Source organism: Mustela lutreola, chromosome 4 (genome assembly GCF_030435805.1).
Source record: "Mustela lutreola isolate mMusLut2 chromosome 4, mMusLut2.pri, whole genome shotgun sequence".
NCBI lineage: Eukaryota > Metazoa > Chordata > Mammalia > Carnivora > Mustelidae > Mustela > Mustela lutreola.
Window position 1 is genome coordinate 6,840,314 of NC_081293.1, and position 14,304 is coordinate 6,854,617.

The following is a 14,304-nucleotide window of genomic DNA, read 5'->3' on the forward strand; positions in this document are numbered from 1 at the left end:
CTTGGCTCTATTTTAAGCCATGTTATGTACCAGCACTTCCTGTTTTTCCAAAGAAACCTCTTGTTTTGGTTTTTGTAATGATGGATTTATTGAGACGCTTGCTGTTCAAGGGCCCCTGCGTTGTTTCCCAGCCAGAAAGTCGCACTGGAGATTCTGTGGTGGGGAGAGGCGACCCAAACCCACAGCAAGAGCATGATTTCCCCCCCGAATAGTTTAGCCTCGGTGGCTGGTCAGTGAAGGAACAAAGAACTAATTGCCAGTCAGGGTTCTGGACGGATTTCGTAGCTCAGAGTTTGGCCTCTGGTTTAGAGGGCGGCAGAGGCTGGTCAGAGGACAATTGAAAGGGGTTTTTTGTTGTTTCTCTGGGCTAAGTCGAGCCATGTGTGTGTCTCTTTCTAGGAGCACTGGCCTGGCCAATCAGGCCGGCGTAGATCCCACTCACTTCCTGCCGACCTTTCGACACCGACAGATGTGTTTTCTTACAAGTGTCACGAGGGCTCTCCGCTCGCTGACCTCACTGCATTTTAGTGAAGCCATTTTCCCAAGTTTGGTTTCTCAAATTCCTTTCACCCCATACTGAGTTCCCGTGTAAGAATCAGATCACCTCGCCTGCATTTTGTGCCCCTTTCCGTTCTGCTTCTTGGACCCGGCGGGGGGGATCGCAGCCCACGCCGGGCCCCCTCAGCCTGAAGCCTCCGGTGCCCCGTGACCTGAGGGAAGTTGTGGCTTGAAGAAAAGGTCTAATGGAGACACACAAGCCAGGATTGCGACAACGACCCATCATGTCCCCGTGAGAGAGAACCTCCCAGGATCTCTAGGTGTTGCACGTGGAAGTGTGCCATGACTGGGGCTCATCAAACACTGGGAGCCCATGGCTGTGACCGCGAGCTGGGTCCCTGGTCGGTGACGTCATGGCAGCTGTGTGACCTGGACAAGTCACTGCCCATGGCAGGGGTGGGAGGACCATGTCAGAGGTCCTAAACCCCTGAAAGTTTCTGAAGCGGACACCCTCATGCAAGAGCAGACGCAGGAGCTGTCCTGGAGGCCGGAAGGCGGTGTTGGTGTTCTAGCCTTTTCCTGGAACTCAAACACAGCAAGCACTGCTAGGAGACTAGTGAGTTACTGGGGCGCCCGGGTCTGACCCTTGATTTCTGCTTAGGTCGTGACCTCAGGGTCCTGAGCTTGAGCCCTGTGTCGGGCTCCTTCCTCGCCCTGCAGGGAGTCTGCTTGAGAGTCTCACCCCGTCCCCACTTCCCCTTCTGTAATGTGCATTCGCACGTGCGCGCTCTAAAATAAATAAATCTTGAAAAAACAACAGACCAGCCAGTTACAGGAGGGGGTGAGTCTGGAGCCACAGGCCCTGACCCCTCAGGCCCTGATCTGGGCTTCCTCTGGGCTCACTCTTCTGAAAGCGTCTGGGCTGGAGGAACACCTGGGTTCGGTGATCACCTGCGACGTGGGGACTTGCCTGAGGTTAACCAGAGCAGGTTTGACAACTGAGGTGGTGCTGGGTATGTTTGCAGTGTAGACTGCAGAATTATTTCTCGACCTGGGCAGAGTGGAACTTGCCAGCGGGTGACGTCATGCCCGAAAGCACCTAGCGCAGCGCCTGTCGCACATGAAGCACCCTGCGAGTGTTGGCCCTTGCTGAAGTGCCAAACCTCCCAGGCACTCCGGGCTGGACAGTGCAAGCTCCTTGCTCCAAAGGCCGGGTGTGCTGGTACCTGGACGCTGTTTTCCTACTGAGTTTACAAACGGGCAGTCTTTGTTTCTGCGGATATTTCGGCAGACTGCATGTGGGCCCTCCCTCTGGGGTCTGGATAATTCCAGATTGGCCGGGGGCAGGGGCAGGTGTTAGCTGTGTTTTAGGGACGGTGGGTTTAGCTCAATGGCATGTAGCTGTCACACACATTTTCAGCCTGGCTTGTGTGGCCCAGGCTGGCTCCTGGGCTTCCAGACTCTTGCACCTGCACAGCTGCTGGGCGGGGAGTTTCTTGGGGACTCTGGGGGCTGAGCAGAAACAAGGTCTATAAAGGCTGGGAGTGACCCAGCGTCCTTGGGTCTCTTGTTCTTCATCTGTGAAGGCAGCAGTTTGGATTTGGTAACTTCTCAAGTCTCAGAATATTCCAGAAATGCCATGGTTCCAAGAAAATATCAAGGCCCACACAAGTGTGTGACTGTGTGTGTATGAATGCACACGTGCACGTGCACACTTCTACACCACGGCCCCACTCCCTGCCTTTTTCTGCCCTTTGGGCTCTGGGTGAGGCTCGCTGATCATCTCCGAGCTCCCATCTGTCGTTCACGGTGCGGGAGTGGCCGGGTGTGCGCTCTGGCGCTCCGTGCAACCTGCCTTTCCTGTACCTGTGCTCTCCTCGGGCTGGGAGAGCTCAGCAGTAGCGAGGGCTGCAGGGGACCAGTTCTGAGCCCAGGAAAGCAGGAGCGCCTGTTTGTCCAGGGACGCGCCGTGCCGAGGGTGGCCTCGAAGGCTGCATTCTCAGTGTGGGGCCGAGCCCCTGGTAGATCTTGTTTAGTGTCCCCAGATTTATAGGTGAGCATGACTCAGAGTGGAAACCCTGGGTCCCTCCATGAACTGTGTGCACACAGAATGCAGCCCACAAGCGTACTCGAGCATTAGCCATCTGGGGTAAGGGAACACCGCCACCGGCTCTCTGTTCTCCAGGCCTGTGGGCCTTGCCCACACGAGGAGGGCGTCGTGTACCCCGGAGCTCACAGAAGCAGGTAGATCACAGTCCTCGTTTCGGCGTGGGCAGCTGAGGAGTGACAGCCTCCTGGCGGCTTTCTCTGAGCATTCGCTGTCCTGTGGGTAGCACAGATCTGGTGCTGGTGCTCTACAAGGGCGTCATTGTTTTTTTGGTTTTTTTTATCTCTTCTGTTGGACTCCCGTATCTGTGACCACAGTGTGTTGGAAACTGTGCATTCTCAGCTTGGGGAGCAGAACACAGTTTAAAGGGAAGGTTAGGGCATTTTTCTGTTTGTGTCGCTCCCTGAAAACAGAGGTCTCTTTCAGGAGGCATGGGCTAGGGTATTAAAGGTATCAGAGGAGGGGTGGGTAGGCTGGCAGCCCACCCTCACCAGCCCAGCCCAGTCCATTCTGCTTGCCCAGCATCGCAGCTGTGAGGGCCCAGCACCTGGGCCTGTCCACATTTGTTGGAGTTTGGGGGCACACGCCTGGACTTGGGTTGACTTGGTGTGGGTGTTGTGAACAAAGCCAGGATTCTTGACGGGCCCCCCACCAAGGTGGTCCTGTGCTTCCCTGAGCATCACTGGTGCAAGGTCCGATGGGATGTCTTGGGCCGACCATCCCCAGTATCCTCAGTAGACGTGGATCAGTCTGCTCTGGCCACTGTAGCCAAGTGCCAGCTGCCGGGTGTGTGGTCACGTGGCTCTGGAGCCTGACCGTGTGAGCGCAGAATGTTAGCAGGGTTGGTTTCTAATGCAGGCTGGGAAGGAAGGACCTCTTCCAGGCCTTTTGTCTTGCTTGTAGATGGTCCTGTCCCCCCTGTGTCATCATATGCAGTCCCTGTGTCCGAATTTCCCGTTCTTAGATGGACTAGAGGGACTTAGAGGGACTCTGGCCCTATTGGACGAGGGTCCACCCCGATGACCTTAGTGTAACTAGATTATCTCTGTAAAGACTGTATCCCCTAAGTAAAGCCACATTCTGAGGTGCTGGGACATCTGACTTGAATGTCATTTTTATGAGGGACGGTGCATAACTCAGTCCATATACCATGGCACTTAACCTGCGTGTGACCGAGGGCACTTAGCTGAAATGTGTGTTCTGATACCAACAGTGAGACCACAGATACGCAGTTTGGGCAGCAAGGAAGGGCATTTGAGAAGCTGCCTTCCCTTAGAATGACATCTTGTGCCATTTGCACATTTTGTTGGTCCGGGGACAGAACATCATGTCCTGATATCCCACCTTCTCCAAGCCTCGCTTCCTCTGCCTGTTCTTCGGCTGGCTGGGGCTCCAGAGCTTGCAGCGCCCCCCAAAATCAGCTCAGAACGGAGTTCTCAATGGTGATCACCTTGTCAGGAGTTCTTTGATAGGGTTTCTTGTAAAATTAATATCTCTGGGCAGTAGCACAAGGGCGAGCTGTAATTGTCCATACAGGTGACTGTATGCACGTGACCTGTCCCGTGGTAGCCCTGTGTGTGAAGAACCCAGTTTATTAGGACAAGGGTTCACACCTCTGGAACGTTCTCATGGGGAATGTTGCCACCTGCTTCCCTTGTTCAAGCAACCTCTCTGCAGCCATCATTAGAAACGTTCTGGGCTATAATAAATGTAAGGATTGTATTGCTCACCCACCAAAGACTCGGAGAACAGAACTGGAGGTTCCCTGTTTTAACACCGGGAAAGTACTCCAGGAATACTCCATTACAGAAAAGCGGAAGGCGCTCTCTAGAGGCTCCCCTTCTTGAATTTGATCAGCAAAGATGAATCTGTGTGACGTGTGAGTGCCCTCCCCCATCCGACGGACAGCCAGCTGCCCTCCTTTGGTTGCCATCATGGATCCAGACCCCCCACCCCGCCAGCTGCCCTCCTTTGGTTGCCATCATGGATCCAGACCCCCCACCCCGCCAGCTGCCCTCCTTTGGTTGCCATCATGGATCCAGACCCCCCCACCCCGCCAGCTGCCCTCCTTTGGTTGCCATCATGGATCCAGACCCCCCACCCCGCCAGCTGCCCTCCTTTGGTTGCCATCATGGATCCAGACCCCCCACCCCGCCAGCTGCCCTCCTTTGGTTGCCATCATGGATCCAGACCCCCCACCCCGCCAGCTGCCCTCCTTTGGTTGCCATCATGGATCCAGACCCCCCACCCCGCCAGCTGCCCTCCTTTGGTTGCCATCATGGATCCAGACCCCCCCACCCCGCCAGCTGCCCTCCTTTGGTTGCCATCATGGATCCAGACCCCCCACCCCGCCAGCTGCCCTCCTTTGGTTGCCATCATGGATCCAGACCCCCCCACCCCGCTGGGCTTCCAGTCCTCCTCCCCACCCCCAACCTCCACATTGAAACCTTGTCAGACAAAATGAACAGTGGTGGCCCGGGGGTTTATTTCATTTTGTTAAATAGCGACATCGAAGATGAAGATTTTCCTTTTTGTGACTCAGCTTGAAAAGATAAGGTCCGGGTAAAAAGCATTTCAGTCAGAAGACCTTCTGGAGTTAGGGATGTCTGATTTTCCGAACCTGCCGCCTGAGATGGGGCACCCTGTGAGCCCACAGATGCCCCCACGACGAGAGCCAGTGGGTTTTCTCGTAGGGAAATGTGGCGATGGGCTTCGGTTGTTTGTAAAGATCCATTGTCAGAAAACAAACCCACGACTCTGTCCCTGAGCTCTGAGTCAACTTTCCTGACTTCTGTCTTTGTGACTCCTCATTAGACTCTGCCCTGGCATGTGCCCTGAAGCACCGGCCCCTCCTTCCCGGACGCCGAGCACTTTCTCCCCAGGCTGGGCTGGCCCGGGCCGGGTTGCAGGGTTGCTCAGGAGTGTCTCTGGTTTGGTCCTCGACTGACTACTGTAACCCATTTGGCACCAGACTGGGCAGGCTGGAGCTCCCTGCTCCGTCAGGCAGGTGGGCCGGTTCAGAGTAAACTCCTCCAGCTGTTCCTCAGAGATCACCTTTCCAGACACCAGCTTCTTGGAAGCAAACAAGCCATCGTTTGGATGGCTAACTTCATCTCCAGTAGACCAACTCCATTCCGCTCTCCTGGCAGCCTTGGACCTGGTGAGCCATGCCTGGCAGCCTTCTTCTGTTTCTCCTGGGTTGTCTGGTGGCCCACATGCCATGCTGGGTCATCTCCCCAAAGGGGGCAGTACAGGACCATTGTGTCCAATGCAGAGAGCAAAGATGAGGGGACTCGTGGAACGCTCCCCAGAGAAGGCTGAGTTGGGGGTCAGGTGGGACACTGTGGCATCTCGGTGTGGGGTTCTTCAAAGACCTGGCCTGCCAAGTCGGGGCCAAGAGGCCGCTGTGCTGCCCAGTAGCGTCCTGTTGCGTGCCAACGTTGGCTTTGAAATGGTGCTAGGAAAGGAGGCTGGTCTTGGGGAGCTGTGGATCGGAGGAGGCAAGTGCCTTACCCCTACTTCAGTGTCTGTGGATGAAGCCAGGCACGCTCACTCACTCGCTCTGTCTCTCTCCCTCCCACAACCTGCACCACCCAGGTGCCCGCAAGTGTGGAGAAGGGAGCTGATTTACTGCATCCCTGTGTTGGCTTCTTAGAACCTGGTGGTCAGAGAAGACTGGGGAGGTCTGCGCGCTCTCTGCTGTGCTCACGGAAGGGGTTCGGGGAGAAGGCCCTGCCTCCAGGCCCCCGCCCGCTGGTCAGAATTCACTCCCAGCTGTGGTTGGAAACATTCACTTTTTTCACCTCCCTCTCTCGGTTCATGTCTCCCGAAAAGTTGGCGTATTCTCAGGTCGTCTGTGGTTCACAACACACTGAGGCTGGGGGTCACGGAGAATTGCGCAGTTACCAGCTGACCAGGCGTGGGGAGCGCAGAGCCTCGTGGGGGGGCACCTTTGCTCCGTTCCCACCTCACCTTCCCTCCCCAGAAACGGCACCCCTGCCAAGTTTCTTTTATTTTTCATCACTGTGGCTCATTCCTCATTGATATGTCCTTAAACAAGGAGCATGGGCGTCATGGAAAACCCGTCCTTGAGGGGGGCTGTGCCCTTCCTGGATCAGGGGAGCCTCTGCTCCGTGACCCACCTCATCGGCTCACTCAGCCCCAAAGGGGCAAATCTCGGCCACCAGCCCAGGCCAAAGATGCGGGGGTGCGGGGGTGCCTGGGTTCCCTTTCCCGCAGCTGGTCATGTCATGGTCCTGAATCTAAACATATCCGTGGTTTTAAGTGTTCGTTTTGCATCGGAGATTGAGGGAAGATGCAGTGCGCCACCCTGAAAGCAGCTCGGGCCTTTCCTTCTGGAAGCATCTGGTTTCATTTTCTCCAGGTTCTTGGTAGAGTCCAAGTTGGGGTTGAAATGAACAAGGTGAGTCCCAGAGTCTCGTTGGGCTCTGGGGCCTGGGAAGGCCACGCCGGGCATGCAGTGCCCTCTGCCGGCCAAAGGGCCCCATCGCTGGCCTCCAGGCCTGCTCCTGGGAACGCTTAGCCTGAGAAGGTCCACCCCACACCGATGGTTTCCCAGGAGCTTTGCATAAGAGCCAAGCCTGCAGAGAGCATCCCCTCACACAGGGATTCCAGACTGCTCACTGTCAAGAGACAAGCAGTCTGGGCTCTTCACAGAGGTAGCAAGACAGTGGTGTTCCCTGAGGAAGGCAGACACTCCAGGAGGGCAGCTGACAATTCGGGGCCTCCCACTGGCAAGAAATTAGGAGGCAGAGGTCTTCAAAATCTAATGTTCAGACTTTTTTTTTTAAAGATCTTGGCGATTTGTTTGCGAACAAACTAATTCCTATAAAATGGTCCTTATTAGGCATTGAAATACAAGTGCAATTCATGTCAGAATAAGCAAATGATCCAAACTGCCTTAAAAGTGTTAAATCTTTCCTCTCCTCCCGTTCCTCCCCCATCCCACCCCGCATCCCATAGACTATTTTAAAGTCGGTTTATTGGGGCATCTGAGTGGCTCAGTCGGTTCAGCATCTACCTTGGGCTCAGGCCATGATCCCAGGGACCTGCTTGGCGGGGAGCCTACTACTTCCTCTCCCCCTACTCATGCTTGCTCTCGCTCAAATAAAAAAAAATTTAAATTTTTTTTTAAATTTATGTTTTAAGTAATCTCTACACACAGTATAGGGCTCCAACCCCCAACCCCAGGATCAAGAGTCACGCGCTACTCCCCCTGAGCCAACCTGGCACCCTCTGTTGACTGTTTCTAAGTTCAGCACAGCGTCCCCTGGTGGCTCCTGCCTTGCATGCCCGCCAGGTCCCGGCCCTCAGTGGCTGTTCATTCTCCGTGCTTTTACTCTGCCCTGGACCACAGCAGGTGCAGACATCACCTTCAGGTGACCTTTGGGGCCCTGGAATAGCCACCCCAAAAGCCTCCCATTGCTCACAAGCCCTGCAGGGGCCAGGAGAACTTTCCGATGTCCCGCGGTTTCCTCTGTACGGTGTTCACATCCGTTCACTCAGATCTACAGCAATTTCGTACTCTTGGTAGGTAACGAAAGAGGAGTTACCTGGTCACGATGGAACTTGAGGCTGCTCCTCCCTTCACTCTGTCCTGGCAGACTTCTCCTCTCCAGGTCGGGACTGTCATGCCGGAGGAGGGAAGGGTCAGAAAACTGGGGAAGGAAGCATCCATCTGTTCCCATGATTCCTCGGTCTCAACACCATGGAAAAAAGGGGATATTTTACATTTCTTTCATTAAATGAAAATTTGTTTATTACCCTTTATCTTTTTTGTTGTTTGCTTTTGTTTCTTAAAGACCATTTCATTATAAAAATGAATATTAATTTTTGCTGCATACTTGTAAGTGAAGTGCCTTGGAAATGTGTGGAAATCCTGAGCAGGGAAGAGCCTCGTTTCCTGCAGCACGGGAAAACCAGCACTCCGTTTTCATTATGACACAAAACAACCAGTCGGGAGAATCACGAAGCAGTGCTGTTCACGTCCTCTGTTCTTGGTGATGGTTGCTAGCAAGTGAAAATACTGAGAATTCTTGAATTTCTGCATTTAACGCCGGGAAAGGAATGTCATGTACTAAGAATCGTAGACGGCGCAGGAGGGCTCACTTGGCGCTGTTGGCCCAGGAGCTGGTCTCAGCACAAGGGAGGCTTTGATATCCGCTCCTTCCTGGTGGCGGCCTCTAGCCTCACGGGACTGACGCCCTGTGCTGGGCTTCCTCGTGCTAGAAGTCTTGCTTTCTGGGTTGGTGACCTTACAGGCTGTCCACTCTTCACCTCTCTCCTTCCCTCAGAGCTCCAGCGAGTATTTTGCAGGGGGACTGGAAGGAAAGCCTTAAATTCCAGGCCCACAATTCTTAGCCTCACATCCAAACTGTAGAAAGTTCTGGAACCTTTGATTCTTTGGTAACCCATTTTGGCAGCAGAGCTTTGACCGGGCCTGCACTGCTGAGGGTGGTCGCTGGGTCCTGTAGTTCGTCCAGTAGGGTGAGCACATTCTTCTGTCCTGGTGCAGGAGTTTTAATGATTGATTTTGGGCTCTACCACAATACAGTGTAAGAACTCTGGCCTCTTAAAATCCAAACGCATTTGACTTTGGAAGCTCACCTGGCCCCTGGGTGCTGGAGGAGTGCAGTGGGTCTGTGCTAAAGGCACTTGACACTGGCCATGCACTTTGATTATCAGAGGGTGGGGCCCATGGAATGGATGGAGGGCGTGTGACCAGGGTGCCCTTGGCTTGGGCTCCTGGGGAAAGGTGAGGAGCCTTACGAAATGGTGTACGGGTCTGGTCCAGGAGCCAGAGTGAGGCTTCACTTATGGAAGGGGCCTGCTGCTTACCTCTGTCTGGGATCAGGACTGGGAGTCCCCTCTGCACCTTATGCTAGGCCACTTGTCCAAACCATGGGGGTTTCCCCTTTCAAAAAAAAACCCCTAAATACGCCCAGAAGTTCCTGAAGAAATAAGGAGCAGTAGTAGCTTTGAAACATTTACAAAACTGACTTCAGTGAGCTTATTTCCCACAACTGATCTTGCCCCAAAGCATCCTTTTCTTCCTTAAAATGCAGTTTTAATAATTTTGTTGTTCATTGTGCCGTGATGTCAGCCACTTCCTGAAGGCTAAGCCAGTGTTTTTCCCAGTGATCCTGACCCTGTCGCATATTTCTAAAAAAAAAAAAAAAACACAAAAAAACCCACAGGCCCTGTTCAGAGACTTCTACCCAGCTGTCTCCCCAAGAAAGGAATCTGTTGTTCCACTTCGGCTTCTGAAAATGCTGGAACAGGTCCTTTTGGGGGTAGCCTGAAGACCAGCGACTCTGCTGAGTCTCAGCAGAGTCAGAGTGTCCTGGACAGTTGGCCTTGGTGGGCCCGCAGTGTCAAGGCACTGAGTATGCTGACCTTGTGTGACACGGCAGGTGCCTGGCCTGCCGCCCTGCTGGGTCACTCACAGGTTGGCGAACAGGCCTGTGGTCCTTACTAGAGCCTTGTAGGGTGGGGTGAAGGGACCTGAGGAGGGGTGCCCTCGTCCCCTTAGGATCCCAGCTCGGAAGGGAGGGAGCCGTTGTTGTGCCCATGCTGCTGGGGGGCCCTGGGGGCCTTCTCTCCTTGCACTGGATCGTTTCAGCCTCTCAAGTGGGAACTAGCCCACTTGTGGGTATAACAGTGCGATAGATTGAGGACTCAGAGGTTTTACTCAGAATTGAGCGGCACCTGCTTAATTGTGATTCTGTTAGTTTGTCCGCACGTCACACAACTTGATCTCTCTTTATGAACGTGGTGTGTTTACATAGATTTCCTTAAAAAGAATTGAAGGTGATTGCCATGGTTTCAGAAGACTTTTCCTTTGGAAAGACATCAGTTACTTGGTGTGACTTCTTATCATCTGCCCAGTGTTTACGAAGACAAGGAATTAGAATAAAGAAACTGAGGGCATTTTTAAAATTTGGGATTTTATTAATGTAAATGAGCAAGGACTCGGGGTTTCTGTGCCTTGTGGAGTTTTGGTCCAGGCAGGCGGGCTTTTCATGGTCATATTTAGTAAAATCAGTCCCCCAGATTTTAGACCCCCTCACTCGTTGGATGAGGGGAACAACCCATTTCTCCTGTACTCCCTTTGGGGTGTTTGTTTTGTGTTTGATGATGCGAGCGAGCAGTCGGAAGATGAAGCATCCTTCCTGTTGGCCGCCCTGCTTCAGTCTCCAGTTTCTCTCGGAAACCCACGTGGAGCAAATATCCCACCCTTGCGGCTGCTTTCTGGTGGAGACCGGAACCTTAAGTATCTTTCCCACGCAGGCATCTTTCTCCTTCTGCAGTGAACCAGATTCCCTGACCCCAAACCTTTCAGCCCGGGATCACCCCTCTCATTTCACGCTCCTAGAAGGTCAGGTAGGGCCTTCTGGGGTGGTTTGCTCTGCAGTTCTAGGATCTCCGTTTTGGAGGAGAAGACAGTGCTGGTTTTTCTGTAAGATTTGGCATTGAGGATCCTCCTCCTGAAAAGACCTGACTTTCCTTCTGACCCTTTTTGAGTTCCACTGAGGTCACCCCCCCAGCCTCAGCTAGAGGGAACGTGGTCTACAGGTGGCTCCCGTGGGCAAGGAACGTAAAACATCCCTATTTTCTACAACCATGGAGCCTGCTTCCCCTTGGTCATCATGCAGGTGATTGTAGAATTTACAACTCCCTTGCGACAACACCACGATCATGGTTCAGAGTTGTACGGCTTGAGCCAAAGAGGGACAGTGGGACACCTCCCCCACCCCTTCTCCTCTTCTAAGTGTACTCGATTTGTTGTTAAACACGGATCGTAGGGTCAGCTGATGATAGCAGTGATCAGTTCGGGGCCAGAAAAGGGCCTGATCTGTGAGTGAAGGCAGAGGGTGGCTTTCGCAGCAGGAGCTGTCCGGGAGCCCGGGGCCGGCATGGAGGCTGCGGGGTGCTGGCCGTCCCCGCGTGGACACCAGCGAGAGACGGTAGCTCGTGGTTTCGCTCTGAGAAGGGCCTGTCCCTGTCATGGGGAAGAGGGTTATGCTAATTAAGTCCTCATAAATAGCTTGTTCCCCGGGAGACCCAAGGAGGAAAATGTCACATTTCATACCTTCTTGCTTCAGAAGAGAGAACGGAGGGAACAGGGACGGGGCTCCACAGATCGGTGGTCACTGCCACAGGGTCCTGATCGGACTCTGCCTGGTGGCCTTGTGAGTCTGAATTTACTGTCTGCGTGGGTGGGTGCCACAGCCAGAGGGGCCAGCCACAGAGGGACAGCATAGAGCCAGCCCCCCACACACACACCCAGCCCCAAAAAATACCCAGTGGGAGTCCATGGCCATTTTTCTTTTTTTTTTTTTAAATAATAGGATGCAGACTATTTGTGTAAGCCGATGCCTGATCTTTCCTTTGATTGCATAATCGAGATTCTACTTATCAATTTTTCAGGACGCCATCTAATTATACAAATTAAAATTCAAAGGAAAGCAAAAAGAATGATTAGGCCTCACTTGGGGAATTGGAGGAGGAGGGTGTGAAAGCCAGCTTGCCTGGGATGATAATGCTGTCATTTTTCATCTCTAAGGCACTTCACAAATATTAACTAATTAATTCTCTCACCCCTCGGCTAACACGAGGCTCTGACTTTACGCCAGTGTGGCGGAGAGGGGCCACACTGCCGCTTGACCATCAGAACTCGGGACCCAAGCAGATGGAAATCGCCGGGGCCCGGGGCTGCCCCGTCGGTGTCTCAGGAACACCAGCGCTCACATTCGGGGAGAGGCCCTGCCATGCCCCTCTGTCTGGGACTCTTGGCCTCAGTTTGCTCGAGTTAGGCACCCCCTTGGCTCCTTTGTGTTGTTGCCTTTCCTAAAGTTCAGCAAAAGCAAAACCAGAATTTTCTAGAATGTGTCCATCACATCTGCACCAGGGACCTCCCAGGTGTTGACCTGCTTGCTTTCAGACAAGCATCAGTTCCTCCCTAGTCTGGTGTGGCCAGTGCAGGTTTGGGGAACTCCCCGGGTTTGGAGAGGGTGTCGTATGTTGCATTAATTATTTATGTGATTGGAAATTGTGCTTTTTCCCTAGCTCTTAAAAAAAAAAAAATCATGTAATTATTGCCATAAATCTTTGGAGTGCGTCTCGTTGCTGGGAAATTAGCCATTAACTACCAGGAAGTCTGCCTTCTCCTAGTCAGACCCGTATTCTGACCTTTGATAAAGTAAGTCCCAGCGTTTTGCGTAATTGATGACGGTACGTGATCATCATTATTAGCCCTGGAACCTCACTTTCGTCTCCTGTCCCCCCCCGTCTCATTTGCTGGTTGACTAAGGACAACTTTCTCTGTGCATGTACATGTTGTTAAAATAAGACCACAGCCATGAGTCAAAAAGCTCGGACATTGTGGGTACAGACGGTGATTTGTGGCCTCAGTTGGTATGTTCCGTGAGCAGGAAGTGAGGGTCAGAGCCTTCCAGCCCCCTGCCCCCGCCTCCCTCCCTCCACATATGAGCTGGGCAGCAGCCCAGCTCCGCATTCCTCAGGTGGCCTGTGGCTTTCCCTCCGGAGAGTCCCGCAGCCCTCGACCCAGACACGAGCCACCCCTCCTCAGCCTCCTTTCTGCCTGCAGGTGCGCTGGGACAGGCGTGGGCCCAGCCGAAGCTCCCCGGTGCCGAGGCCAGCAGCCTGGACCCTGCTGTCACGATACCATCTGTGGCTCCCTTGAGATGCCAGGGAGGCCCAGGAAGGTGGCAGTGGACACACTTGGCTTAAGTGGTTAGGTGGTATGTGGCTTCCTGCCCCATTCTCTTACAGTGGGGTCAGGGGCTCCCGTGCTGAGCAGTGGCTTTCCGGGGACTGGGCTGGGGGGAGTTTTGTAAACTGCTTGATGGAAGGCCTGGAGGGCACCTGTCCTGTCGCCCCAGCTGGGTGTCTGTATCTCAGTGCCAGTGGGCCTGGGACCTGCTCCCCTGATGGTCCAGCGTGGTCTGGCGTCTGCCTCTGCCTCTCGGGGCTCAGCACAGGACAGGCCCGGCGGGCCCCTGAGCTGGTGTCTGGCCTTGGAGAACAAATGACGAACAATTCAGGCTGTCGCAGTTGGTGTGGACAGCCCTGAAGCGAAAAGCAAGAGTTCTAGATGCTGTCTTCTGCTTGCAGAAACAAGTGACAATTGTCTTGGGCATGTGCTCCCTTCCTGTCCCAGACGGAGGGTGGGAGCCCGGGACCGCGGACGAACAGCCTCCCTCTCTGGTGTTGGAGGAGAGTGAGTGCTGCCGGCAGGTGCCCGTGTAGGAAGCGGCAGTTCAGTCCCGAACGACCTGTTGCCCTTGCTCCAGGGTGTCCAGAGAGTAAGGATTCTTTTCTCCTTGTTTCAGGGTTCATAGTGGTGTAATGCCCGCAGACTCCTGCGCGTTCCCCTAAGTTCTTAGAGGACCGCTTTGCCTTTTGAATCAGAGAGTTGCAAAGTTCGATAAAGAATGGCCCTTGTGGATAAGCACAAAGTCAAGCGACAGCGATTGGACAGAATTTGTGAAGGTAAGAGCCAGCGTGATTGGCGGTTTGTCACCCGAGGTGCATAGCCCCACCCCCCTCTGACCCGCGGGGACCTGGTTTGTGGTTCGGACCGAAATCCATTACAGCCAGAAAGCCCCGGCCCGAGCACCCCGCGCCTGGGTCCTGGGCTGCGTGGTCAGCAGCCC

At 53.9% G+C, this 14,304-nt stretch overlaps 1 protein-coding gene across 4 annotated transcripts in view; it reads left to right on the forward strand.

The window, feature by feature from the left end:
* The window catches only part of CTBP2 (C-terminal binding protein 2), a 154,738-nt gene that overhangs the window by 92,824 nt on the left and 47,610 nt on the right, over nt 1–14,304 (forward strand). For 3 of the 4 annotated variants that reach the window (XM_059172891.1, XM_059172893.1, XM_059172892.1), the window contains one exon: nt 13,981–14,140. The exons of the other annotated variant lie outside the window; for it this stretch is intronic. In XM_059172891.1, coding sequence (XP_059028874.1) covers nt 14,083–14,140 — 58 coding nt within the window. In that variant the 5' untranslated portion in view covers nt 13,981–14,082. The remainder of the gene's footprint in view (nt 1–13,980; nt 14,141–14,304) is intronic. 4 annotated transcript variants of the gene reach the window in all.